Genomic DNA, 27,479 nt, shown 5'->3' with positions numbered 1-27,479 from the left:
ATGTCAGATGCAGGGTGGCAGGATACGCTCCTTGTCCTCCTGGGTTTTGGTCCTGATTGGACCCATTCTAGTCTCTCTCTGCCCCCACTCCTTCCTTACTCTGTGCCTTTGTATATTGGGAGTGTGTGTGTGTGTGTGTGTGTGTGTGTGTGTGTGTGTGTGTGTGTTTCAAAATAGGGTTTCTCTGTGTAGCTCTGGCTGTCCTGGAACTCACTCTGTAGACCAGGCTGGCCTCAAACTCACAGAGATCCTCCTGCCTCTGCCTCCTGAGTGCTGGGATTAAAGGTATGTACCACCACCATAACTTTATTTTTTTTTTTTTCTGGATTTACAGAGACTTATAGTTAAAATCACCTTGAGCATCAGAGGAGACTTTGGACTTCTGAACACTGTTAGAACTGTTAAGGTGAACTAAATACATGTTGCATTATGAGACGGCTATAGACATTGAGGTCTATGGGTAGAACGTTACCACTAAAAATTATGTGTTAGGGTATCACATTGATGAGGGTGGTACTGAGAGGGTCAATCTTCACTGAATAACCTCTGGGCATGTCTGTGAGGGTGTTTCCAGATAGGTTTAACTGAGGGAGGAAGGTCACCCCAAGTGGGTAGCACATGGGCTGGGGTCTTGGATTGAATAAAAAGGAGAACACAGACAGGGGACCAGCACTGAGCTCTCTGCCTCCTGACTGTGACTGGAATGCTACCAGCTACTCCAGTCTCCTGCTCCCATGCCTTCCCCACCACGATGGGCTGTGCCCCCAGACTGTGAGCCGAAATCAACCCTGCCACCCTTAAGTCACTTATGCCAGACATTTGTCACAGCCATGAGAACAGACACTGACATGCCAGGACAGAGCAAATGGGTGGACTAGGGACAGCGAGTCATGGTGCCCAGCCTGGAGAGTGTATGCGAAAGGGTCAGAGGAGGGTGTGTGCAAGGACTCCAAGGTGCAGAAAGCACCGGACACCAGGGAGTTACAAGGAGCCCCAGCTGGTAGAAGCCACACTTGGGGCTGCGACTTGACTGTATTGAAGGAGGAGGTGGGAGAGAGGATGTGAAGCCCACTGGGGCTTTGGGGCCATATTGGATGTGCTGGAATCCCATGGTGGGTATGGGGCAGGGAGACAAGGGCGGCCAGACACTCCTCTGGAAACATCGTTGAGATGTAAGTGGAGAGAGAGCAGGGTACTGGCTGGAGTGACAGGGAGGAGACCCCAGCTGTCATCTAGGCGGCCCCAGGACAATGAGTGGGGGGAAGGGGACAGACTTGAGGGTTATGAGGTAGAAATTTAAAAAGCCCCATCAATATCACACGGTGACACCCTGGGGCAGACACAGGTGCGGCATGGTCACCAGCTGCCCATCACCCACATCACAAAGGCAGCAAATCCACTTACCATCCTTGAGTGAGAAGCTGAGGAGGTCCTGTGGGGAAAGGAGACAGTTATCAGTGAAGTGCTGAGAGCCCACCACCCAGCTCATGCGGCAGACGAGCCCTGAGTCCTATCAAGTGGAGATGGCCTAACAGTGGTGAGCCAGGTAGCCACTGTGCACGTAAGTGAATAAGCAGGTCAAGGAGAGGAGGGGAAGGCCCTGCTTCCTCCCTGTGCACGTGGCCACCAGCAGCCCATGTCTGTCACAGCTTCTGCCTACTTAAACTGCACTCAGAGAGGGTGAGTGACATGCTCAAGGCTACACAGCAAAGCTGCTGCTTCAGAAAAAAGTCATAGCTTGGTAGAATGCAGGCTCTAGGGGCAGACCACCAAGGTTCGAATCCTGGCTTTGGTTACTTATGAGCTGTGTGACCTGGGGCAAGTGACTTAACCTCTGCCTCATTCTCCTCAACTACAAAGTAGGGATGATTACCCAAGTTAAACATCCTAATTAAAAAAATCCCAATTCCAAAACTATATATACATTTTAAAAGATTTATTTATTTAGTGTATGCATGTGAGCATGTGTGAATTTATGTGCACCATATGTGTGCAGGAACCTGAGAAGGCCAGAAGAGGGCACTGCATTCCCCAGAACTGGAGTTATAGGAGCAGCAAGTGTTGTTATTGATTGAACCATCCCTCCAGTACCTCACTCCCAGTTCCAAAAAGTTTTCAAGTGAAAAAATTCTATACTGTGAACTGTGGTACTATGCACATAAAATTACCCCCAGACTATGTGTATAAGATGCACAGGACACATGTGTCAATTTTGTGCATAGTACGCGTGTCTCATCTAAAGATACCTTATATATAATATGTGCGTAAATATTCCAGCCTTGGGGCTGCTGGGGACGGAGAATGAGTCATTTCCCTCCAACTCAGTCACATGGGCTGGGGTGGCGCATGGTCCAGTACTCCATTGTGATATATTACAGCGATGCTGAATAGTCATGGTAGGAACCATCACTACCCATTTAACACTCAGAGTGCTTATAATGGGATCTTGCCTTTACAGAGGTTAGCACATTTAATTCTCAAACAACCTCCTGGGGCATGTGACACAGGCTGAGTACCCCATGTCCAAAGTGCTTACAACCAGAAGTGCTTGTAAGACTTCCAGTTGGGAGGGGGAGGCTGGAATATTTTTTGACTTATTTTTATTTTATGCATATGGGTGTTGTGTATGCATCTATCTCTGTGCACCACATGTGTGCAGTGCCCGTGAAGCCCAGAAGAGGGCGCCAGAGCCTCTGGAGCTGAAGTTACAGATGGTTGTGAGCCGCCACCCAGGGGCCAGCGCACCTGAGTGACTGCTGATGGGTCTCCTTTCAGGATGGGGTCCTTCAGTAAAGTCTGAGCAAAGATGTCGGCTTCTTCACCTCCCAGGCCGCTGGCAAAGGCAGTCATGGTTGGGAGGACAGCGTCGGACAAATGCAGCCATTTTACCAGGCCCGTCACAAATTCTGTGCAGAAGGAACTATAAAGAGATGTAGTTAGATCCCAGCCCTCTGGAGAACATGGCCTGGAGAGGCCCACGGAGGATGGACAGGGTCACATGTGCCAGCTTGTGACTCAGGTCCAGGAAACACAGAGACGGTCTGAATGGAATCTCAGGTGACGCAGCTCCTGCCTTCAGTTCACGCCAAGACTTTTTACCAAGAGGCACATGAACCACAGGGATGAAGGCGCCAGCTGCTGCCGCCTGTGTGACCTGAACCGTGACCTGAACCATGATGGGGAATAAGGAATCAAGGGACAGAAGTCACCCCCAGAGTGGTGTGATGTGTGAGGACAGAGGGAGGGATCGTGTCCTAAGCAACCCTAGGTCCACCTGCAGAACTGGACAGCAACCCTGGAAAACCAGGAGACGTGCCTGGATGTCACCATGGACTCATTTCTGGAAAGATGTCCGCTGCAAAGGGAATGCTCACCCCAGCAGGTCCGCTGCCATGGGGCCTGCTAGGGGACAGCGGGGCCACTGTGGAGAGTTGGGAGCCCCATGATCTGAGATAGAAGCACACTGTATCTTCTTGGGACCACAGAAGAGTCCATACTAGACGTCTGATGCAGGCTGCCCTCTGGAAAGGGCTGAGGTTTTGGAGAAGGGTGGTGGGCTGTGGGGAACAGAATTCATTAGGAAGTAAAGAAAAGGGAAAAGGTTGAAGTCTAGATCCCTCATTTAAACTCTGAAAGCAGAGTTTCAGCCTGTAAACACTGCCCTGGGCTTCCAGTCCTGGGCTCTGCTCCTGGAGGGAAACTGGCAAGACCATGGTGGACTCCAGGAAATATTTAGAGATCGCTAGCGGTGAAGGAACCTAAGGAGCCCCCCCCCCTTACACCACCCAGCCCACCCAGCCCATTCCTTACAGCTGCTGTGGGGCAGAGAGAGCTTTACAGCTAGTGCCATCAGGGTGTGGGGTGGGAGCTGGGGGCCAGACCCTGGCTTTGCTGCCACCAGAACCTGGTCTGAAGGGAGATTATTGCTCCCCCACCTAGGACCAGCACCTACAGAAGGGAAGGAGGGGGCGGAGCTCGGCAGAGGGAGGGCAGCAAGCTGCCACCTTGAGGGACACCTCGACTGCCACTGCCATTGACCCTAGCGGAAGTTCTGAAGATGGGTTCCTCCCCCCACACACAGTGGTTTCAAGGGGTGACTCTATGTGTCAGGTGACATCTTGGAACCGTGGTCCTGTACAGCTGGGGCAGGCCCCAAAGGTCATAGAGAGCTCAGGGCTGTGCTAACAGCCCCTCCTTCATTCCTCTGAGGAGAACAAGAGAGCCACAGCAACTTGGGAAGGTAGCTTGTCCTATGTCTGTGCCTCTGAATTACTTATCTGTAAAATGGGTTCAAGAGACTAGCATCCCAAGGCAGAATACAGCAAGCAGAAAATGTCTGAGCAATGCTAGTCAGCAGGGTAACTGACGGACAGGAGACTGAGGGAGAGAGGAAGGAAAGGGTGAGAATTGGACTGTGACATCCAGCCATCCTGGGAAATCCTCAGAGAACCCACTTCACCTTTCTTATTTTCTAAGGCTGTAAAAGGTAGGTGACACTGGGACCCACCCCGGGAGTTATATAAGAAGATAAGATGACAGGAACAGTGTGTGGCATCTGCAGACCTGCCGTAAATGTTATCTCCCGTGATGGCCTCCTGATAGATAACTCACTTCCCACTGGGTCATCCTGGGGATAGCAGGTGGGTGTGGATGGCGATGTCTTCAGGAATGATTAAGTGGGTGAACACGACGGACCAGTCAATGTAGTGGAGAAATGGCTCGGGGCCAAGGGAGTAGTCTAGCCTGGCGTCTGTCAAGGAGGACCCAAAGAACTATCTTGTCGGGCTGGAGAGATGGCTCGGCCGTTAAAGGCTAGGCTCACAACCAAAGAACGATCTTGTCACAAGAGCACAAGGTTAAAGAGCAGAGCACCGGTGCTACCGCCAGCTGTGGGGTCCTGGGATCGGTTACTCCAGCTCGCTATGCCTCCGACTTTTAATATATAAAATAGTTGTGATGATGAGGAAACCTAATTCACAGGGTTGCCGGAAAGGTCAACAGAGTTACTCTCTGTCCTGGGCTAAGAAGGGCACCTGTGAGGCACCACCTCCCGACGTATTTCTATAGTGGGTGCTCTAGTTCCTTTTCTGTTGCTGTGATAAAATATCCTGACGAAAAGCAGCTCAGGGAAGAAAAGGTTTATGTGGCTAACAATTCCAGGTTACAGTCCACCACTGTGGGGAAGTCACGAGGGGAACGTGAAACATTGGATCTGCAGTCATAAACAGAGAAGGAACAAGTCCATGGACTCTTACTTGTTTGCTGCTCTCAGCTGGCTTTCTCCTCTCATACTATTCAGGACCCCCTGCGGAGGGAATGGTGCTGCCCGCAGTGGGCTGGGATCTTCCAACATCAATTAACAGCGAGACAGTCCTCCACAGACATAGCCACAAGCCACCCTCATCTGGACGGTTCTTCATTAAGACTTTTCCCAGGTATACTAGGCTGTGTCAAGTTGCCAGTTAAAACTAAACAACACAACGGTCTAGTGGAAGAGTGTGTGTGTGTGTGTGTGTGTGTGTGTGTGTGTGTGCAGCCAGCATAGCAAATGAACAAGTTAAGCAATATGTCAAATGGGCAGGGCCTTGGTAATTGCTGTAACTATGGTTGACTGGGTTGCAATACATAAAAATAAGGCAATGATGGGCGGGGGGTTTAGCTTGGTGGTAAAGTGAAAGCATAATGTGCGCAATGCCTCAGGTTCCATCCCCAGCACCATGAAAAAGGAAACAAAACAACATCAGCAAAGGCAGTGACACTCAGCACGCAGCTGAGTCTGCCTGAGCTGTCTTTCCATACAGAGACTTGAATTCTTACCACAACCCCATGAGGCCAGGAAGGTCTTATGTCAACCCCTGTCCCCTCAGATGTGGCAGCCTAGATGCAGACATGTTAAGCTCTAGGCTCAGACATTTGTCTTGTATCCCCACCACCATGATTACCCACCATGGAGCCAGCCCCTCTTTAGCAACTGCATCACTCAGGGTCATCATGTGCTGGTCACTCACTAAGATTGTCCTTACAGGAAGGGCACCTGGCTTTTGGGGTTCAAGCTCACCAGGGTCCCAAAGGGGAACATAGGCAAGGCTTCCTTGGAATCTTGGCTTCCTCATTCTTCCTCCAAAGTTCTTCCCCGCACAGACCACAAACTATAGCCTTCAGGAATCTGGCCCCTCACCTGCTTTCATGAATAAAGTTTTATTGACACACAGCTATGCTCTTGTTGTAGCCACTTTGGGTCCACAACAGTGAGGTTGAATAACTGACACAAACCACAGCCTGAGAACCAAAAATACCTGAGCCTTGGCAGAAGGAGTTTGCGCTGAACTTTGTCTACCCAACTAGTTTTGACTTCTTCTGAGACGTGGTCTCAGCATATAGCCAGCCCAGATTGGCCTTGAACTTGTGATTCCTCAGCCTCAGAGCATGCAGCAGGAGAGAGGTCTGAGCCTGGAGCTGCTGCACCTGTCTCTATACTGCTTCTTTGGTTTTATTTTTGTCTTTTTTCTTTCATTTATCTTTTTGCGGTGCGGGACTGAGCCTCATGCAAACTAGGCAGGCATTCCCCTGCTGCTCTTCATCCCTGCCCTGCCTGGCTTTACATTCTGAATAAATTGAATCAATTGTAAGGAGCAGCATCTGGGATGCTCACAGGATAGATAAGAAATAAATATTCGGGACATTTGCTTTGATGTCCCAGGAGGACAAAAACCCAGCTACCGAATGTTTTCCAAAGATAACGGAACCCAACAGCCTATCTGGGCTTTAAAAGGACAGAGAGTTTTTTTTTTTTTTTTTTTTTTTTTTAAAAAGTGTGTTCTGCCTTAAAATTCAGATGGGCAGCAACTTGGAACACAGCATGGGAAACAGTGAGCCCAGGGAGAATGCTGGGGACACAGGAACAGAACTCACATCCCTAGTGTCCTTTTAGTAGTGTCCAGGACAGGCCTGCAGTTGGGGGCGGGCATCAGGACCTGCTTTTGGAGGGTCCTTGGTGGTAATGGTGGCGATGGCAGCAGTGGAGATGGTGGTGGAGGTGGTGGAGGTGATGGTGGTGGTGGTGGTGGTGGTGGTGGTGGAGGTGGTGGAGGTGGTGGAGGTGGTGGTGGTGGTGGAGATGGTGGTGGAGGTGGTGGAGGTGGTGGAGGTGGTGGAGGTGGAGGTGGAGGTGGTGGAGGTGGTGGTGGTGGTGGTGGTGGTGGTGAAGGTGTGGGGGTGCTATCTGGCTCATCTACTTAAAGGAGCTTTTGGGAAGATGGAGGCTTCCCAGGTTTGGTACAAGTAAGGGACAGAGTAGGTGTTGAGCTGAACTCCTTTTTTTTTTTTTTTTTGGTTTTTCGAGACAGGGTTTCTCTGTGTAGCTTTGCGCCTTTCCTGGAACTCACTTGGTAGCCCAGGCTGGCCTTGAACTCACTAAGATCCGCCTGGCTCTGCCTTCCGAGTGCTGGGATTAAAGGCATGCTTCACCACCACCACCACCACCTGGCAAGCTGGACTCTTATAGGAGACAGACACAGGCTTGCCGGGTGAGGTGGTTTCAATGAGATGTCCCTTAGAAGTCTCAGGCACCTGAATGCTTGGTCCCCAGTTGGTGGCTGTTGGGGAAGGATTAGGAGGTGTGGCCTTGTTGGAGGAGGTGTGTCACTGGGAGTGAGCTTCGAGGTCTCAAAAGCCTCCTGCCATCCCCAGCATGCTCTCTGCCTCCTGCTTGCAGCTCTGAGAGGTAGCTCTCAGTTGCTGCTGCCACCATGCCTTTGCTTTGCAGCCATGGACTCTACCCCTCAGAAACCACAAGGGCAATCAAGCGCTTTCTTCTATAAGTTGCGTTGGTCGTGATGTTTATCACAGCAAGAGAAAAGTAACTAAGACGCCTGGGAACAGAATACCCAAGATATTTCTCACTGCCAGATGGAGGCTATGGGAATGATGACATCATCATCATCGTTTGAAACAGGGTCTTATGTAGCCCAGGCTGGCTTCAAGTTTACTATGTGGGCGAGGATGGCTCTGAGCTCCTCATCTTCCCGTCGTCACATCACGAGTGCTGGAGTTGCAATCCTGTGCCACCATGTCCAATTTAATGCAGGGCTGTAGCTCTGAGCCAGGTTCCCCAGAGGCCATTTACACACATCCCCTGCCCTGCTACCCCCTGTGACATCAATGCAGTACCAGTTGTTTCTCTGGTGGCAAAAACTGCCAAATACTCCCTCCTCTGCGCTGCGCCCCCATCCCAAGGCTGAGGCTTGGCCATGTGACCTAGGGCTACATGCCTATGCAGAACAGTGACCCTAATTGCCCTGATGGGGTAAGGGCAGCTTGGGGAAGGCCACTCAGAGGCCACCCCAGGCTGGCAGGCAGTACATACAGGAGGTCACTGGGTGTTTGAGGGAACATCAGACTGTATGGTCCCTTTCACAGGATCTAACCAATGACACAAAAGAAAGCCTTAGGGAAGTGGTGGGGGTTGGGAGGTAGGTTAGGAAAGACTTTCTGTCTGTCTGTCCTCCCACCTTGGGCCTATTCCTGTGAAGATGTGATATATAGAACTGAAGCAGCTATTTTGTGATCACGAATCTTATAAATAAGCAAGTGTCTCTGGAGGCAGCCCATCAACTGGGAATTATTTACCTTTGGTTGGTTTGTTTGTTTTTAGCACATAAGGAGAAGAAAACTATCACTTACTCTTTTTTGGTTCTGTGGTTTAGGACTCGTTATCCAAAGTACCCTGGCTGCAGGATCAAGTTCCACTGCTATCCTCACGTTATGAAGAAACTAGTGTTGTGGGATATTTGTACACTCTGTGAAGATGTATTTGCCGTGATTGGTGTAATAAAGAGCTGAACGGCCAATAGCTAGACAGGAAGAGGTTAGGCGGGACTTCTGGGGACAGAGAGGACTCTGGAAAAAAGAAAGGCAGAGTCGCCAGCCAGATGGAGAGGAGGTGCAAGAAGAAAGAAAGTTAAAAAGCCCTGAGGCAAAACATAGATTAATATAAATGGGTTAATTTAAGTTATAAGAGCTAATGGGACAAGCCTAAGCTAAGGCTGAGCTTCCATCATGAATAAGAAGTCCCTGTGTTGTTATTTGGGAGCCGGCTGGTGGGACAGAAAAAGACTCATTACAAACGAGGGCAAAGGGAGTAAGGTGTTTGTAGAGCTGGTCAACACCTGCAACTATGTACTGCGCACCTACTGTGTGCTAGGCACTGTGATGCTTACCCTACAGATGCAGAGCCAGAGTGCTGCTCCCCACCTGCTCAAGTCACCCTCCCAAAGTCACAGGATGTAACGAGCTGAGCGTGAACCTGTGGAAGGTTCCCCTTGCTTCTGCGAGAGCTGAGTGTGAACCTGTGGAAGGTCCCCTTGCTTCTGAAGCCAGCAGCCGCTGTCATTTTCTCAGGGACTTCACTGAAGGCCAGGGCGCCACCGAACTGTGGGGTGGTCCTGGGATTCAAAGGTGACTAAGGTGACTTCTGCCTTCCAAGGAGCTCAGGGTGCAGGGGTGGTGGGTCTGGGAAGCAATCTACTGGGAACTGGGGGAAGTTGCCGTGTGCCCTATGCAGAACAGTGGGCCCTAATTACCCTGATGGGGTGAGGGCAGGTTGAGGAAGACCACTCAGAGGCCACCCCCGGCTGGCAGGCAGTACAATCTGGAGGCCACTGGGTGTTTGGGGGAACATCAGACTGTGTGGTCCCTTTCACAGGGACATCTCTCACATTTAGGCTCTCTTCCCTCCTCGGGGTTAGTCCGTTAGCTCCTGCTTCTCCCTCACCCTAACATTAAGCAGGTCCCACACCAGCTCTGCCCTACCGCCAACAGATGGACTCTGCTGCACCCTCCCTCCAGGCCGCTTTCAGCCTCCAAACTCTGCCTCCACTCCCATCCTTGCAGACTGAAGCGCAGGCTCCTAACCATCCCACTACACTGCCACCAAATGCATGATTTAAGCCCACACCTGGTGGGCAGCAGCAGGGACAGACATCAAATGCACACACGCACACACCTAGCATTCCTTTCCCTCATGAAGCCCCCCTTCTCATCTCTGCTTGCCACTGTCACATCTACAGGGGTGGGGGTGACCCCAGGAATAAGCACCAAGGGCCCAGGAGCCAGGTCTCACATTTTTCAGTTTCATCTACAAGGCTGGCACTATGCCCAGCATGTGGTAAGTGCTCACTAAACACACATTATGAATGAATACATCTCTTGTCTTCTATAGACAGTGACCTACCTGAGGAGAGGAATGGGGTCTGTCTCATTTATATATATATATATATATACATATATATATATATATATACATACACACACACACACACACACACACACACACACACACACACACAATGTCATCCATGATCTGAAAATTGTGCCTAGCACCCAGTAGGAGCTCCAAAGATGCTTGAGGACAGCATACATGAGCGATAACTCAACAAGGGGCATCTCAAGCCCCTCGGAGACTATGGTTTCTGGAGGCCAGGATGTGTCCTGAGGCTTGTGGTTGACTGTGGGGCTTGGCAGCTAACTAGCTTTTGGGGGTGACCTCCCTGAAGAAGCCTGGGCTTTCTTTCCTCTGAGAGACAGAAACGCTCACCTTTGCTCAGGTTCTGCAAACAGCTGTGACAAAGAGATGCCACAGAGGGCGGCATAGGCAAAGCGGTTGGCTTCTGTCAGCTCTCGGCCCAGGGGCTGCTGAGACTCCCCTCCTGCAGCTGGCTCTGCTGCCACAGGCTGCCTCGGGGGTGGCCTGTTCCATGTGGCCATTCCCAGCCCTGCAAGAGAGAATCCCAGTGAGCTGCTTCCAGGGGGAGGTAGAGGTTACCAGAAGGGACACAAAAGTCAAACTGTGGTGGTGCTTGCCTGGCATCCCAGCACTGGAGAGGCTGAGGCAGGAGGACTGCAAGTTCCCAGTCAGCCTAGGCTACACAGTGAGACCACAAAACAACAACCGGAAGAGACGAGACTAACACATTCGTGTCACTAAAATGATGAATTTCTGTTCAGTACCTTGTTTTGTTTTGAGTTGGGTCTCGTGCGGCCCAGGCTGGCCTCAAACTTGCTACATAGCTGAAGATGACCTCGAACTCATGCTTTTTCTACATCCACGTCCCGTGTATGGGATTACAAGCTAGGCCACTATGATCAGCTCTATTCACGTACGGGCTGGGGTGGGGGGCCGGGTGCACATCTTTAATTCCGGCATTTGAGAGACCAAGGCAGGCGTATCTTTGTGAGTTTGAGGCCAGCCTCCGCAGTAGAGGACAGGCACAGAGACAGGCAGGTATCTGGAGTTCTCTGACCAACCATCCTAACTCTGAGCTGCTGAGGTCCAGGCTCAGTGAGAGAGAGATTGTCTCAAAAGAATAAGGTGGAGAGGGATTGAGGGAAACACTTGAGGTCGACCTCTGGCTTCCACATGCAAGCATTTGCATGTGCACACACAAGAATACACATACATATATACTATACTATAACACACACACACACACACACACACACACACACACATACACATACACACACGGGATAGCTGGTTCTGTACTGGGACATATATATATATATACATATACACATACACACACACACATATATATACATACACACACACATATACACATGGTTGTTCCCTGTCATTGTCATTACCCCCCACAGTGCAGAGTAACAACTATATACATATGCTATTTAGAGATGACTCAAAGTCCACTTTGGAAGTGTGCAGCTTATGCATGAATACTATGCTGCTTTGGACAAGGGGACTTGAGCATCACCACATTTGGGGTGTCTGTGAGTGGTTCTACAACCTATCCCCACATGACACCAAGAAGTGACCATAGTCCCAAACTGAAAGCAGCCTAAATGACACCCACAGCAGAGGGTGTAGATTGAGTCACATGACCATGGAACGCTACATAGTAATGAAAAAGAATGAACCCTGGAGGAAACCATCATAACAGAGACACATCCCCAGACAAGACACAGTTAGCAGAAAGCCATACATACCCTGCATGTGGCTGGGTCTCGAGGATAGGATGTGGACACATAGGTAAGAAAGAGTAAACAGTGACAGAAGACAGAAACAGTGTCTCCAAAGGACATGTGGAGGCTTCTGGGTGATGAAAATGTGCCCTATCTTGACCTGGGTGGTGGTTACAAGTGTATAAATATGATCAACAATCATGAGGTGTGTACTTTAGATCCATGAGCATGGTGTGTACTTCATCTGGATGAGTGAAGGAGGGGAGGTAGAGAGGGAAGCTCTCCTCATTCCTTGAGGAGAAGGGAGGCATAGAAAAGCAGGGAGGAGAAGGGGGCGAGCCAAGCCCAGCCAGGCACCCAAGCGAGGAGCAGGAAGAAAGATCCAGGGAAGGATGCACCCCAAGCATCCAAGATCTGGGATAAGAACACGCGTTCAGACCCTCATGGACCTCCAGTCCTCTCCACCTGACAGAGAGGAGACCCTGGCAATTCCACCTCACCAAACTTAGATGTTCTTCACTGAAAGGTGACTGTGAAGCTGTCCAGGAAAGCCACTCCTCAGTCACCAACAGAGCCCACGTGTGATCAGAGCTGGGTCCAGGGCTCACACTACAAAGTACTTGTTAAAGAAATGAATGCCGCTGGGTGTGGTGGCACACACGCCTCTCACCACAGTGCTTGGGAGGCAGAGGTAGGCAGATCTCTGAGTTCCAGACCAGCCTGATCTAGGCTAGCCAGGGCTATACAGTGAGACTCCGACACACACACACACACAAAAAGAATGCCTAGGACACCCATCAAAGAAACAAATGTTTCTCTGGTGCCTGAAACACAGCATGGGTATAACAAACAATAAAAACTAATACTGGGCTGGGAATACAGCTGAGTACTTGCCCTGCATGCACTTGGCCCTGGGTCCATCCCCAGTACTGCATACATCAGGTGTGGGATACACACCCGTAATCACAGCACTTGGAAGGTAGAGGCAGGAGGATCCTAAGTTTAAGGTCACTCCAGGCCATATACAGCTGGAGGCCATCCTGGGATATACAGATCTAATCTTGAAGACTAAGCCGTCTGTCCCTGGGTGCTGGGGCTGGGCTTCTAACTCCAGATGGTAAGAAGGGCCATAATGTACAGTTTGCACATCCTCAGCAGCCTCGGAGGAGAAGCCATGGGCCTGGGTCACACAGCCACCAAGTGGCAGACAGACAGAGCCAGGCTAAACTCTGGGCCACTGCCTCTGTTTGAAATAAGGGTCATGATTCTAAGAACGTCTGAGTTTCATAGCCAACCTCACACTGTCCTCAGCCCACAGGTTTGTTCTTATCCAGCTGAGGTATTTTATATATATATATATATATATCTCAACCGTCCATAACCAATAATGCATTAGTTTTCAAAACATAGTTAGTTAGAAGCAACAAATGTTTTGTTTTGTTTTCTGAGAATCAGTTACTCTGTATATCCCTGGCTATCCTGGAACTTACTCTGTAGACCAGGCTGGCCTCGAATTCAGAAATCTGCCTCCTCTGCCTCTCGAGTGCTGAGATTAAAGGTGTGCACCACCACCACCCAGCAACAAACTTTTTTTTTTTTAAAGAATGCCCTTAAATACCAACTTCATTTAGGGTAAATTAGACTCATATTAGTCTCTGAAATTTTCTATCTATCTATCTATCTATCTATCTATCTATCTATTTTTTTGTTTTTCGAGATAGTGTTTCTCTGTGTAGTTTTGGTGCCTGTCCTGGATCTTGCTCTGTAGACCAGACTGGCCTCGAACTCACAGATATCTGCCTGGCTCTGCCTCCCAAGTGCTGGGATTAAAGGCGTGCGCCACCACCGCCCGGCCCAGAATTTATATTTTTTAACAGTGAATCAGTTTGCAAAGCATTTTCTAATCCATTTAATTCTTTTTTTTTGTTTGTTTGTTTGTTTTTCGAGACAGGGTTTCTCTGTGTAGCTTTGCGCCTTTCCTGGAACTCACTTGGTAGCCCAGGCTGGCCTCGAACTCACAGAGATCCGCCTGGCTCTGCCTCCCAAGTGCTGGGATTAAAGGCATGCGCCACCACTGCCCGGCCCATTTAATTCTTACAAGTACCACGTAAGGTTAAGTAGGCAGGGAATGAGGCAGTAGGGATCCCTCCTACAGCTGAGGGGTGGGCTCGGGGAGGCCACGCCCCTTCCCCAATGTTACAAAGTAATGAATGATGAGACCCGACTCCGACTTTTGATTCCAAGCCTCTATTTCTCTCCTCTACCCCAGCTTGTGAAACTTCCTTCCCTTGTCTCAGATGGAGAAACTGGGGACCAGAGAGGTTAAGACCTTTACCAAAGTCACCCAGGAAGACTCGTCTCCAGTGCTCGCTCTAGGAATCTAGGTTGGGGACTGAAAGTGGGTTGACCCGGTCCTGAGGACCAGCTGCCAACACAGTGGTGGGGTAAGGGGTCTTCAGGTCGGCAGCTCCAGCCATCTCTGCTGTGTGCGGGCAGTGGTAGTTGCACCTGTCACCCAGGGGAGCCCAAGATGGTATTGTACTGCGCTGGCATCTGGGGGAGCTCCAGTTAGTTCTCTGTTGAAGGAAAAGCAGTCTGTGACCAGACAAATGTGTGCCAGCTCGTTCCCAGACAAATGTGTGCCAGCTCGTTCCTAACCACGGGGCAGGAGGAGTGTGCTAGGCTCACTCTGAAAGCTCCACTCTGGCCAGACTCACCGGCTCATTCTCCACAGTGCCCTGCTGATCCCCTCCAAAGCACCTAGTGGCCTTTGTGTCAAGTACACTGATGCTGTCACTCTCCTATTTAAAAGCTTCCCAACGATGGCCCACCTCAGTGGTTCTCAACCACTCACGTTGTGGTGACCCCCAACCATGAAATTATTTTGTTGCTGCCTCATAACTATAAATTTATTCATGTCATGAATTGTAAGGTAAATCCAATATGCAACCCAAGAGGGGTCGTGACCCACATGTTGAGAACCACTGGCTTCCATGCTCCATCTGTTGTAGAACCCTCTCTTGTGGCCTGGGGACTGTCTGGTCCCTCACTCCCGAGCCATGCTGGCTGCCCTTCTGCTCTCACATCTGCAAGTTGCTCTCTTCTGAGCCTCTGCACTTGCCCTGCCCCCTGCCTGGGACCCCCCTCCCCTGCCATCACATCTGGCCTCAGCCTGAATGTCACCTCCTCTGGGAAGCCTTCATTGACCACCTAAAAGTGTCTTTGCCCCTCTCTTCCATCACCCTGCTCTATTTTAATAATGCTTATTAATAACTAAAGAGTGTGTTTTCCCAGATTGGCTCGCCTGTGCATACACACAGAATGTAAGATGGCGCCCTTGCTGTTCCCACTAGCTTTCTCTGGCTTAGAACACTGCAGGCATCCAACACACTTGCTGCAGAATGGAGAGGCTTCCTTCCTGCTGGGAGACAGATGACAACACACTGACACGCAGTGACATGGTAGTCACATTAATGCTCAAAGTTACAAAGTGAGAAGGGGAGGGATGGCTCAGTGGTTAAGAGCCCTTGCTGCTCTTGCCGAGGACCCAGATTTGGATCCCAGCATGGCCATGGTGGCTCACAACCACCTGTAACTCCAGATCCAGGATATCTGGTGCCTTCTGACCTCTGTGGGCACCTGCACACACATGGTACGTGTATATACATACATTCGGGCACACACACATACACATAAAATAAAAATTTTTAAATCTTAAAAAAGAAAAGAAGGGGAGGGATCAAGACTCTCACTCAGGTCCAGTGCACTAAAGAAGCCAGGAAAGAGCTGGGTGTGGTGACATATGCCTTTAATCCCAGCACTTGGGAGGCAGAGGCAGGCAGATCTCTGAGTTTGAGGATAGCCAGGGCTACAGAGTGAGACCCCATCTCAAAATGGGGGTGGATAAACACTGTACTAATATGAGAGATGAAAGGTTGCCAAAGCAAAGCTGTAGTTGGAAAAGACAAGACAAGGATGCGACCTGAAGGACAAACAGGAGCAAATTAGATAGGGTGGGTGGGCCGGAAGGACATGTCCTGTGCAGAGGGGACAGCATGTGGCAGACCTCAAGGCAGAAGAGAGACAGGATTTTGAAGCATCAAAGAGATTCTCCAGGGAAGCCAGGGCTCTATCAATGGGCATGGAGGACGGTCCAACTCATGAGATACTGGGGGTAGCTGTCATGGTGACCATGCAGGGCCCACTGGTCCAGGGAAGGCTTTTCTCGTGTTCAAAGGCAGTGGCCACCCAGGGAGGGGGTGAGGGAACACAGGAGTTTCCAGCATTAGTTCTGTAACTTCCTTTACATTTGACCTCACTTTGAAACAGAAGTCAAAAGAATCCACTAGGAGCATGTAGAAAACATAAAGAGGCCGTTTCTTGGGGCCCAAGTCAGTCCTAAGTGTCCATCCCCACTACAAACTAACCGCATGTAAGATTTAAGAAGCATGTACTGGCACTTACCAGGTGCCTGACACCAGGCTGTCTGGTGGGGACACAGGGGGACTATGCCAAGTCAGACAGACAATGGCTCCCCTCGTGGGGACTCTAGGCTAGAGAGAGAGAGAGACTTTAAAGAAATGCAGCAAAGGAAAGCCCCAGGGTCCTTACCCAGGTCTGGAGAACCAACGTGGGCGTCCCTTTCTCTAAGTCCCAGGACAGGCTGTTCGGCTTCAGAGGGTTCTTCAAGGAAATATGCAAATTGCTCTAGAGACCAAACGAGAAAAACCAGCCATGGGTCCAGAGGGTGTGGAACCTGGAGCAGGTGGGAGAAGGGGCAGTCAACCTGGGCTGTGCCCCTTGACTCACTCAGGTGCCTGTCCCAGCACAGCAGCAGGCAGCCTCAGAGTGCCAGGCACAGCTCGGACCATCTCACAGATGTCCCTGTGCCTTGGGCTGTGGCTACACTTGGTCCCTGGGTTAGCCTGGTCACCACAGGCAGGAATTATCTCTCTGTACGGCAGCTCGCTGGGTCCATGAAGCGTCCAGCAGAGCAGCTGCTCAGAAAACACCTGTTTGTGAACAAGCTAATGAGCTGAGGTTAGATGGGAAACTTTCCACACCCTCACTGGATCTCAAATGGAAAGGGAGATGGGGCTGTGCATGAGATCACTCAGGGCTGGTTCTGAACCAGGGCACCCCCAAATGTCAAACGACTTGGACTCCAGTCTGTCCATTTGTTTCAACATTGCCTCACACATGTGCTAGGCAAGAGCTCTACCAATGAGCTACAACCCTTTCTTTCCCTTACACACGCATGCACGCATGCACACACAGAGTCCACTAAGTTGCATAGGCTATCCAGATCTTTTTATAAGATAGACACTCACTATGTAGCCCTGACTGGCCTGGGACTCATTATGTAGATCAGGCTGGACCCAAACTCCCAGAGATCCACCTGCCTCTGCCTCCCAGGTCTCCTAACTGCTAAGATTACAGACATGAGTTACTATGCCTGGCCATTGGCCTTTACACCTTTGTTGGGAATCATTGTCCGTATGTCTGGGTGTCTTGTGTCTCTGCTTTGTCTGGCGATCTGTTTGTCTATCTTTGTGCCTTCATGTAGCTTTAGAAGCCTTGAAAGCAGGGAGTGTTCTTCTTGTACTTTGTTCTTTTTCTTTTTTTTTCTTCTCCTATTTAAAAAGTCATTGTGTAACATGGTACTGGCATCTCCAAAATGCTGGAATCTTCTATAGCAACTGGGGCTGCATTCCAATAGCCTTTCCTGGGCTCTCTTTATGGTGCCAATCCCTCAACTTCTCTCCATGACCCCTTCAACCTTGGGCCTTCAACTGCTACTCTGGCTGCACCTGCACCAATGGCCGCTCCTGGCCTCTCACAGTGCCAAGCCCCAGCTGTTCTCCATCACCCCTGCATGCCTTCAAAGCCAGTACTGTGGGAGACTTTGATACGTGACCCTGTTCAGCTACCAGCACAAGGTACAACTTTGACTGCCTCTGAACCACAGCTTCTGTATGCTGACTCTCAGGAAACACTTCCCAGAAGATTGCACCTCAGTGATGCTGCTGGTCTTGTCTTAGTCACCAATAATTTCTCAGCTCCAGCTGACCAGCATCAATTATCCCAGCAAAGTAAAGGTTTTCACTTTAGTGGTTCTGGTCTCTTGCTAACCACAGCTGATTCTTCAGCCCCAGCTGACCAGAACCACAGATTCTTATTCCAAAATATGCAATGGCTCTGATCAAGTCTTTTTTTTTCCTTGAGACAGAGTTTCTCTGTGTTGTTTTGGTGCCTGTCCTGGATCTCACTCTGTAGACCAGGCTGGCCTTGAACTCACAGAGATCCGCCTGGCTCTGCCTCCCGAGTGCTGGGATTAAGGGTGTGTGCCACCACCGCCCGGCAATCAAGTCTTTAAGGGACCCTCAAACTTCCCTCTGGAACTTCAGAAGCCAGGCCTTCACTGTCTACATTTCTCCCAATACTGTTGTTTTCCAAGATCCCATAGAACAGCTCACCAAGGTTAGAGCACTTGATGGCTTTTCTAGTCCAAAGTTCCAAAGTCCTTCCACAATCCCCTCAAAACATGGTCAGGTCTGTCACAGCAATGACCCACTCCTGGTACCAATTTCTGTCTTAGTTAATGTTTCTGTTGCTGTGATGAAACACCATGACCAAAAGCAACTTGGAGAGGAAAGGGTTTATTCCACTCACAATTCCATTTCACTGTTCATCATGGAATGCAGGTAGGGCAGAAACTCAAGCTTGGCAGGAACCTGGAGGCAGTAGTTGATGCAGAGGCCATGGAGGGGAGCTGTTTACTGGCTTGCTCAGCCTGCTTTCCTACAGAACCCAGAACCATCAGTTCAGGGGTGCTCATACTCACAATGGACTGGGCCCTCCCCCATCAATCACTAATTAAGAAAATGCTCTACAGGCTTGCCCAGAGCCTGATCTTATGGAGGCATTTTCTCAACGAATGTTCCCTCCTCTCAGATGACCCCAGCTTGAGTCAAGTTGACATAAAACTAGCCAGCACACACATCCAGCAAAGAATATTACTTTTTGCCTTTTTAAAAGCTAACCAAGTTTTAAGCCGGGCGGTGGTGGCGCTCGCCTTTAATCCCAGCACTCGGGAGGCAGAGCCAGGTGGGTCTCTGTGAGTTCGAGGCCAGCCTGGACTACCAAGTGAGTTCCAGGAAAGGCGCAAAGCTACACAGAGAAACCCTGTCTCGAAAAAAACCAAAAAAAAAAAAAAAAAAAAAAAAAGCTAACCAAATTTTAAATACTTCATCGGTGCACAAGAATCCCTAAAACTGAGGAGATTTAAATTGAATCTAATCACATAAAAACATGCAGAGAGAAAAAACATGATAAGGGCATTTTCCAAAATCATTCCTGAGAGGTAAACTGTCAGGGATGTGAGTGTATTTCTACTGTTTTCTGCCATAAACTCCTTTGAACTTTCTAGAAGGTGCCATATGCGTGTGTGCGTGTGTGTGTGTGTGTGTGTGTGTGTGTGTGTGTGTGTGTGTGTGAAACCTGTGACAGGAGCTGACCATGGCCCACTCCACAGAGATAGAGGTTGAATTCAGGGTTATTTTCCTATTTTTCTTTTATGTTTGTGTTTTGTGAATTCTTAATAATGGGTGAATATTGATTTTAAGATCAGAAAAAAAAGACCTTTAAAATTTAGAATATTGCTGCAGTTTATAACCTCCCCTCACATGTCCACATGGAGAGGGAGGGCTTGGTGTTCAGTCTGCTACCGTGTTTGAAGGCGGGGTGACAGGGCAATCTTTAAGAGGGGAGCCCAGTGGAAGGAAGTGACGTCATTGGGGTCTACCGGCTCCACCATTTCCTAACTCTCTGCTTCTTGGCTACTGTGGGATGAACAGATTTCCTCCACCCTACATCCCCACCATGATGCCCTGAGCTGCCACAGGCTCCAACAGGAGGGCCAAGTGATCCTGACGGAAACCTTTGAATCTTTGGGAATCTCATTGAATTAATTATGGAACCATCAGACATGGGGGTGAAGCTGGCTCAGGCTGGCCCGTGAGCATCAGTTCTCTTCCCAGCTCTGTGTCCAGTGCTGCTGTTAGCCTGGAACTGACAGTGAGGGCATTTACACCACAGGAATTGGCAAAGGCTACAAATCCTGATTTTTTTTTTCCTAGAGAAAAAACTTAGCATATTACCAGATACGTAATTAGAGTTATTCTTTAAATTTTTTTTATTTATTTATTTTTATGTGCAGGGGTGGGGGTGGGGGTGGGGTGGGGTGGGGGGCAAGTGTCTGCATATGGCTATGTGACACAAGTCCAGGTGCCTGAGAAGTCCAGAGGCATCAGGTCTCTAGAGCTGGAGTTACACATAGTTGTGAGAAACCTGATGTGGGTGCTGGGAACTGAGTTTGGGTCCTCCGGAAGAGCAGCAAGCGCTCTTAGGAGCGGGGCCTCTCTTCAGCCCTCTAGTTACATTTTACAAAATGTTTACAGAGTAAAAAGACCTGAAGGGAAATGTTCATGACCCTTTTCTCTTGGCCAAGGAACTAGAGGTTACTGGGTTCTAATTTTCTAACATAGTCTGTCATGAGCTTATCATTATAATGAAAAGAGATAAATCAATTAACTTAGAATTACATTCTGTGTGTGTGTGTGTGTGTGTGTGTGTGTGTGTGTGTGTGTGTGTAGGCACACATGCCACAGTGCACATGTGGAAGTCAGAAGACAACCAGCGGATGATGGTTCTCCCCTTCCACTGTTTAGGACCCCAGGATCAAACTCAGGCCCTCAAGATTGGCAGTAGGCACCTATACCTGCTGATCCCATCTCCCTGGACTAGAAAAAGATATTAAATGACAGTTCTGTTACTTTCTCCTTGGGCAGGGGGTGTTTTAGGTCAGAACGACAGCTCCATGTAGCCTAAACCAACTCAGTGGGACCAAGGTCACCAAAATGTTCCATTGCTTGACCAACAGGCAGGTCAGTAAAACAGACAGCCAGAGGCAATGCTCAGCCATCTACAGTGTAGGGATGAAGGAGCCTGGGGTTCCAGCTCTGGGTTATGTGATTGGTTGGGCTGCGCCCCTCCCCTCTACCTAAGGAGTGTGGAGGCACCTGTGGGGGAGGGGAGGGAGCACCGCCTGAGCTGTGTGCACTGGTCCAGGGAGCCTCCACTCCTTGCCGTGGGTTAAGATCAGGACTCAGCCCAAAGTTAAACCGAGATCCTCAAGTGCGTGTGAGCAGACACTGATGCTAAGAAACACCGGATTCCTGTGGCAAGAAAACCATGCTGCTGGTCCCAGCGTCTGTGTGCCCTGGGTTTCCCAGCAGCACCAGGGACAGGAGGTCATGAGGGTGGGAGTAGCCACCATTTCCCAGAGTCTCCGGGGGATCGTGTCCAGGTATTGTAAAGACATCCAAGGACTCCAAGCAAGGTCCATGTTTGATCTAGAAGAACATCGTATGCCAGGGGAACAACTTTTACAGTCTGAGAGCCGCCCCACCCACAGTGAGGCTGTGAACCCAGACTCATGCCGGACAGGGATGGCTCTGGAAAGTCCTCATTCCTATCCTCGACGATTGTGACTTTTAGCCAACCAGGCACATTATCTACCACTAAGGAAAATGCTGGTCAAGTGATTTTGTCACTGTTGGGACTGAGAGCCAGGCATTCCATAAATAGTAGCCTTGTGCCCAGCCAGCACCAGTGCTGAGCACCCAGTGGGCGTTTGCTGACTGGCACCCAAAAAAACGCAGTGTGATTTCTTCTTAGGGGAAGAAGAAAATCCCAAAGCCAGCATGGAAAAGGCCATCAAGCAAGGTCAATATCATGCTTTAAGTCATCCTAACACTGCACGGCCCAGGCCCAGGCCTTTCTTTATAAGACCCCACACAAGAATGAACTAATGTTTTTCCAGCTGTGGCTCTTGCTGTGAGCAGTCTGTGAAAGTCAAGGTCAGATATGATAGGAATGTGTGTGTGTGTGTGTGTGTGTGTGTGTGTGTGTGTGTGCGCGCGCGCGCTCATGTGAACAGGAGGAGGTGTTTTTTCTCTCCTTGTTCTGGTCATGAGTGAATTTTTAGATGATTCTACAGGGCAACCAGATAATTAATAGAGAGATGGCTATGGTGTCTAGGGAGGGCTGGAGACTAAAAACCCCAAGCACAGGGCCAAGAAAAACATTTATCTCAAAAGTCCATTTCAACACAGATCCACAGCAGCCTCCTTAAACCTTTAAGAGTATAATTGCAAACTCTCTCTCTGCGTCTCTGTCTGTCTGTCCTCTCTCTCTCTCTCTCTCTCTCTCTCTCTCTCTCTCTCTCTCTCACACACACACACACACACACACACACACACACACACACACACACACACCTACTCATCAGATAAGAAGCTTTGGGGCTGGAGAGATGGCTCAGAGGTTAAGAACACTGGCTGTTCTTCCAGAGGTCCTGAGTTCAATTCCCAGCAACCACATGATGGCTCACAACCATTTGTAACGAGATCTGGTGCCCTCTCCTGGCATGCAGGCATACATGGAGGCAGAATGTTGTACACATAATAAATAAATAAATCTCTTTATAAAAAAAAAATGCAAGTTCTGATTTGAATAAAATCTTCTCACATAAAAAAAAAGATAAGAAGCTTCTAGAAGCAAGGACTCTAGCTCCCCCTGCTTCTCCCCCTGCTTCTCCCCCACCCCAACACAATAATCACTCCATACCTCTACCTCAAAGTCTAGCTGGAAGCTAGAGATAAATGAAGTTTGTTAGGAGATCTCCATAGCAACACTTCCAACACAGAAGAGCCCAGAGGGTCTGGGACAACCACCTTACATACCAGAAGGAGGAGATGTTGGGCCTGGAAGGTACCATCGCCTCCCTTCAGCAGCCTGGAGTGGGACAGGAAGGGAGGATGCGTGCAGGACAGGCCCTTGTGGTCTGTGTCCACATTTGCCACTGCTCCCTTTCTTCCTGCTGGGGCCCTGGCACACACCACCACCATTTCTCATGGGGGGCACAGAGGAGCCTCCTCACTAGTCCCCCATGTCTTTCTGCCTTCGCTTATCGCCACTCATCATGTGTCCTGAAGACAGCACCATCCCAAAGAAGTCACACTGCATGCACTCCTCTGCTTCCAACCCTTGGAAGAGCCCTTTCTCACCCCGTCCAGGCCTTGACGAAGGTGACAGGGCCATAGGCAATCTGGTCCTATGGCCTTACTACCCTCCTGTCTGTTTCCTCCTCCCTCACTCTGCTGTTGCCACACTGTCCTGCTGGTCCCACGTCCCCCAGACACTGCGAGGCCACGGCCTTTGCACTGCCTGTCCCTTCGTGAAATGTTCTTTCCCCCAGATGGCCATGGGGGCAACTAACCCCCTCACCGAAGCCACTCAGCCTCCCTTGGTCTGTGTCCCCATGTCCAAGTGGGGCCTTTTATACATTGTAATCATGCTAACAAAATCTGCTAAGATTCCCTGGGGCAGATTGTCACAACCCTTTGTGCTTCAGAGCATCCTTATGAGGAACACGCCATCCCCATCCACACCCGACACGACGAAGCCAATGCTCACCAAAAGTGGGGGTCACATCACTGGCATGCGGCAGTCCCACCACGAACCCTAAGTGCATGTGACTTCAGATTCCAAGTTCTGGCTGGAATGTAGTCCAGTGACAGAGTGTTTGTCTAGCACACACCAGGGCTCCAAGAACTGAAAAATACAATAAGATAAATAAATAAATATAAATAAAAGAGAACCCAGGATACTTTTTCCTCTGCCATGAGCCTTCCTGGGTTTGTAGTGCTAACGTGGGTTCTACCTCTTCCATGTGCCTGCCTCCCTGGCCAAAAGTGTCAGGGAGTCAGTGGCTCAAGCCCAGGGCATCAGTGTGTCTCTGTCAGTCCACTCCACTCCCCCACGTCCCATGAGAGCTCTAGGTTCACTGCAACCCCATCACCTCGGCCCTGGGTAACTCTTCTGTCTTGATTTGTTTACTCAAGATCAGTGGTTCTCAACCTGTGACTCAAGACCCCCTCAGGGATCACATATCAGATATTTACATTAGGATTCCTAACAGTAGCAAAATTACAATTATGAAGCAGCAACAAAATAATTGGTCACCACAATATGAAGAACTGTATTAAAGGGTCACAGCGTTAGGTTGAGATCTGCTGTGAATCAAGATGATGTCACTCCAACTAGAAAGTGGCACTTGGGTTATGTTACTTGAGGTACCCTGCGATAGCATCTGGCAGAGACAGTGCTGAACGAATGAATGAATGAATGAATCAATGAATCAATGAATGATGAATGCCTCTCTCCACAGCTGAGAAAAGACTTCAGTATATCCTTGCAAAGGGAAATGTAGTTTTATGTCCAACAAGGTCCTCAGCTTTCTCAAAAGGTTCTTTCTATCAATGGCTTTCACTACTGAACACCTAGCAAGCAGCCTCAGACCAGATCCTAGAAGTCACGCGCTCCCTAGCACATGTGGGGTAGAAATGAGAGTTCATTGCCACCTGGGCTTAACCTCTGACACACAGATCCCATGACTAGAGTGGCCTGGGCCTTTGGAACACAGAGCTGGGCTGGGCTAAAATCTGATGAGCACGATGTTTATCAGGAAAAGGGGCAGCGAGGAGGTAAGGCAGGGGACTGTTGGTGGGCACTCTGAGCTAGAGCAGGCACAGGGGAAGGACCTTGGAGTCCGTGACACATGAATTTTGCTCTTTACCCTAAGAAAACAGGGAGCCGGGCAGGTTTTAGGCAGAGGCACCATGGCCTCGGTCCAGCTGCCAGTGTGAGGAGGTCAAATGGAACAGGGTGAACTCTGCCTGCTGTACCAGGTTCAAGGAGCCAGGACCCCACTCCTCTGCTCCCCCAACCTTTGCTGGATAGCAGTGTCTCAGAGACCAGGGATCTCGGTTGGGAGAGTGCTTGAGGCATTCTGTGTGCTATTCATGCCTGCTTGAAGCACTGTGTGCTATTTTTAGCATCACAAAGTCAGGTGTGAGGGCACACATATTTTATCCCAGCACCCAGGAGGTGGAGGCAGGATGACCAGAAGAGCTAGGTGGTCTTTGGCCACATAATGAGTTCAAGACCAGCCTGGGCTACACGAGACTTTGTCTCCAAGAAAACAAAAACTACTGAAGGCACGTAAGATGACTATTAACTGCCTAATGTAATGGACCGTCTTCAGGTCCCACAGCTGCCCACCCAGGCTCTGGTCTAGCCTTCCCAGTCCCATGGTATCCAGGTACAGGCAGAGCCACAGCAACCTAAACCATTCTGTTGTGTCCTCTCAGCCACACACTGAAGCCTGGGCCTGTAACAGTCCCAAGGGTGCCAGACATGGCCCTGCTCTGCTCCAGTCCCCTGCCAAGCTTGCAGACAGATTATTTTGTAAATGAAGCCAAGGTGTTCCCGTTAGGCCACGGCTTGCTGGGGACCACTCAGGAAGCTGAGGAACACAACCCGACTGTCTGACCCTGTGTGAGTCTGTAGGAGTGCACAAACCGGAAATGCAGAGTGTGAGGTGTGCGTTGTGTTTCCAACCCCAGAGGGAGCCTCAGCCTCCTCACCTGGAACTCAGCCACCCCCAGCTCTGCTTCTAAGATTTCTCCACTGAGAGCAAGAACAGGTTATCAAGTCGCTAGACCTCTGAAGAAAGCCATCTTTGCTTGCTTGAGGTACTTGATCTCTAGCACTCAAAGCAAATATTTTAATCCCCCCTCCTTTTTTTTTTTTTTAGACAGGGTCTCTACATAGCCCTGGCTGTTCTGGAACTCGCTAGGTACACCAGGCCAGTCTGAAACTCACAGAGATCTGCCTGCCTCTTCCTCCCAAGTGTGGGGATTAAAGGCGTGCGCCACCACACTTGGTATTTAATTTACTTTTGACTTGGTAAAGACCCTCTGTACTGTGGTTTTGCGTTCACGAAGCATTCTGACAGTATCTTCAGCACCAGGAGGAATTATGATCCCTTTGTGTTATATAAGGAAACATAGGTCCAAGAAGACACCCAAGGCGACGGGGAGAGGAAGCGGCAGGAGCACGCTTTGCCAGGTTCCTAGGTTCACTGAGGGCATCTGTTAGGCCCAGAGATTCATTAACCTATTCCCCAGATTTTTGGGAAGTGGGAAACTCAGGCTGGAAGAAGCATTTCAATGAGGCATAGACCTTCAGAAGGTTTAGTACTGTTCTAACTATGAGGAAGGGTCCCCGGGTCCCTGCCTTCTCCACATCTGGGTAGTTGGGAACATTTCGGTGGTCTTGTCTGCCCAGTCTCCACCTGATTCATCCTCTGGAGAGTGCTCCCGAGGAAGGCTGTTCACTGCTGTGTCTTCAGAGCCTAAGCAGTGTACACACTGACACACGGTAGGTGTTCCATAGATACATAGTGAGTGAATGGAGGCCTGGGAAGTCTCATGGGTTTGGTGTTCCCACTACTTCAAGGCAGCAGTGGCCTCTGGATCAAACCTACAGACTTAGCCAGGCTCTGCTTCTACTCCAGGCCACACCTGGAAAGACAAGGACATCAAGGAGGCCAACTTTGCATCTAACCCTGGGTCAAACTCTGGAGCCAGCTCACTCTTGTTATCCTCTTTGCTCCGATTGCCTGGTCCTAGCCAAACTCACCCCCCTGTCCCCAGCTTCCGTTTTTCTCTGTAAAAATCTGCTCCCACGTCAGTAGCAGGAAATGTCCCCAGTTCTGTAAATACCCGCCGGGCGAGAAGCCACGCCCCGGCCACAGAAGAGAGGGGCCGGACCTTTCCCGGACTCAGGGGCTTCTCAGGCCTCTGGGAATTGAGTCTAGGGACATGGAGAGCGGGAGCGGGAACCTGGGGCCCCCAGTATGCAGGGGGCATCCAGTGACCCTGAGTGACCTTGGGCAAGACCCTTTCTAACCTTCCAGCCCAGCTCTTATCCTTAGGGGAGTGGTTTGGTGCCCTGGGCTGTGCTGGCCCGCGTGCTCCGCAGGCATCAGTTTCCCCTCCTGCCGCCCCGCACTTCCGGGTCCGAAAGCGCAGCGGCCGCGGTCTGGGGGCGCTCCAGGCTCCCGGCCGGCTTACCTGGAGGTGGCAGCGGCCGATGGGACGACGGCTTGGATTCCGGCGGCCCGGTTGCTCCCGCCCCGGCGATCCCCGCCCGGCCTCGCCCAGGCCCAGCCGCCCCACACCGGCCTCGGCCGGTCCCGCCTGCGCAGCCCCAGAGCTCCGACCTTCCGGGCTGGGCCGGGCGCACCGCCACCTAAGCCACCAAAGCCACCACCCCGGGTGCTGGCCTCGGGGAGGGACCCGCAGATCTGCGCCCCAGGAAGCAAGAACGCGGAGCGCAGAAGGACTCTGCAGAAAGTGCTCGCCAGGAGCTCGGCTGGTAGGAGAGGGTTACGCGCAGACACTTAGAGGGAAGTTTCCAAAATGTGCCTCCACACATTGAAAGAGCCTGTCCTAGAAGCAGCCTCTCTCCTGCATACACTGCTCTGTGAAGTTTGCAACATTCACGCCTCCTGATTCTCCTTTCACTTTCTCTAA

The 27,479-nt window shown here is 50.3% G+C and overlaps 1 protein-coding gene across 4 annotated transcripts in view; it reads right to left on the bottom strand.

The window, feature by feature from the left end:
- Tmco4 (transmembrane and coiled-coil domains 4) overlaps positions 1 to 27,120 on the bottom strand; it is an 84,550-nt gene extending 57,430 nt beyond the window's left edge. For 2 of the 4 annotated variants that reach the window (XM_059255281.1, XM_059255284.1), the window contains exons 1-6: positions 27,018 to 27,120; positions 23,515 to 23,652; positions 16,588 to 16,683; positions 10,595 to 10,772; positions 2,746 to 2,920; positions 1,405 to 1,432 (exon numbers count right to left, since the gene is read on the bottom strand). In XM_059255281.1, coding sequence (XP_059111264.1) covers positions 1,405 to 1,432; positions 2,746 to 2,920; positions 10,595 to 10,772; positions 16,588 to 16,683; positions 23,515 to 23,572 — 535 coding nt within the window. In that variant the 5' untranslated portion in view covers positions 23,573 to 23,652; positions 27,018 to 27,120. Of the gene's footprint in view, positions 1 to 1,404; positions 1,433 to 2,745; positions 2,921 to 3,374; positions 3,650 to 10,594; positions 10,773 to 16,587; positions 16,733 to 23,514; positions 23,653 to 27,017 lie in introns of those variants that run through there. The other 2 variants (XM_059255282.1, XM_059255283.1) reach the window with 2 other exon arrangements.
- Positions 27,121 to 27,479: the final 359 nt, after the last annotated feature.

Source organism: Peromyscus eremicus, chromosome 2, assembly GCF_949786415.1.
Source record: "Peromyscus eremicus chromosome 2, PerEre_H2_v1, whole genome shotgun sequence".
NCBI classification, from domain to species: domain Eukaryota; kingdom Metazoa; phylum Chordata; class Mammalia; order Rodentia; family Cricetidae; genus Peromyscus; species Peromyscus eremicus.
Note: the sequence above shows the minus strand (reverse complement) of the source record. Positions and strands in the feature narration are given on the sequence as shown.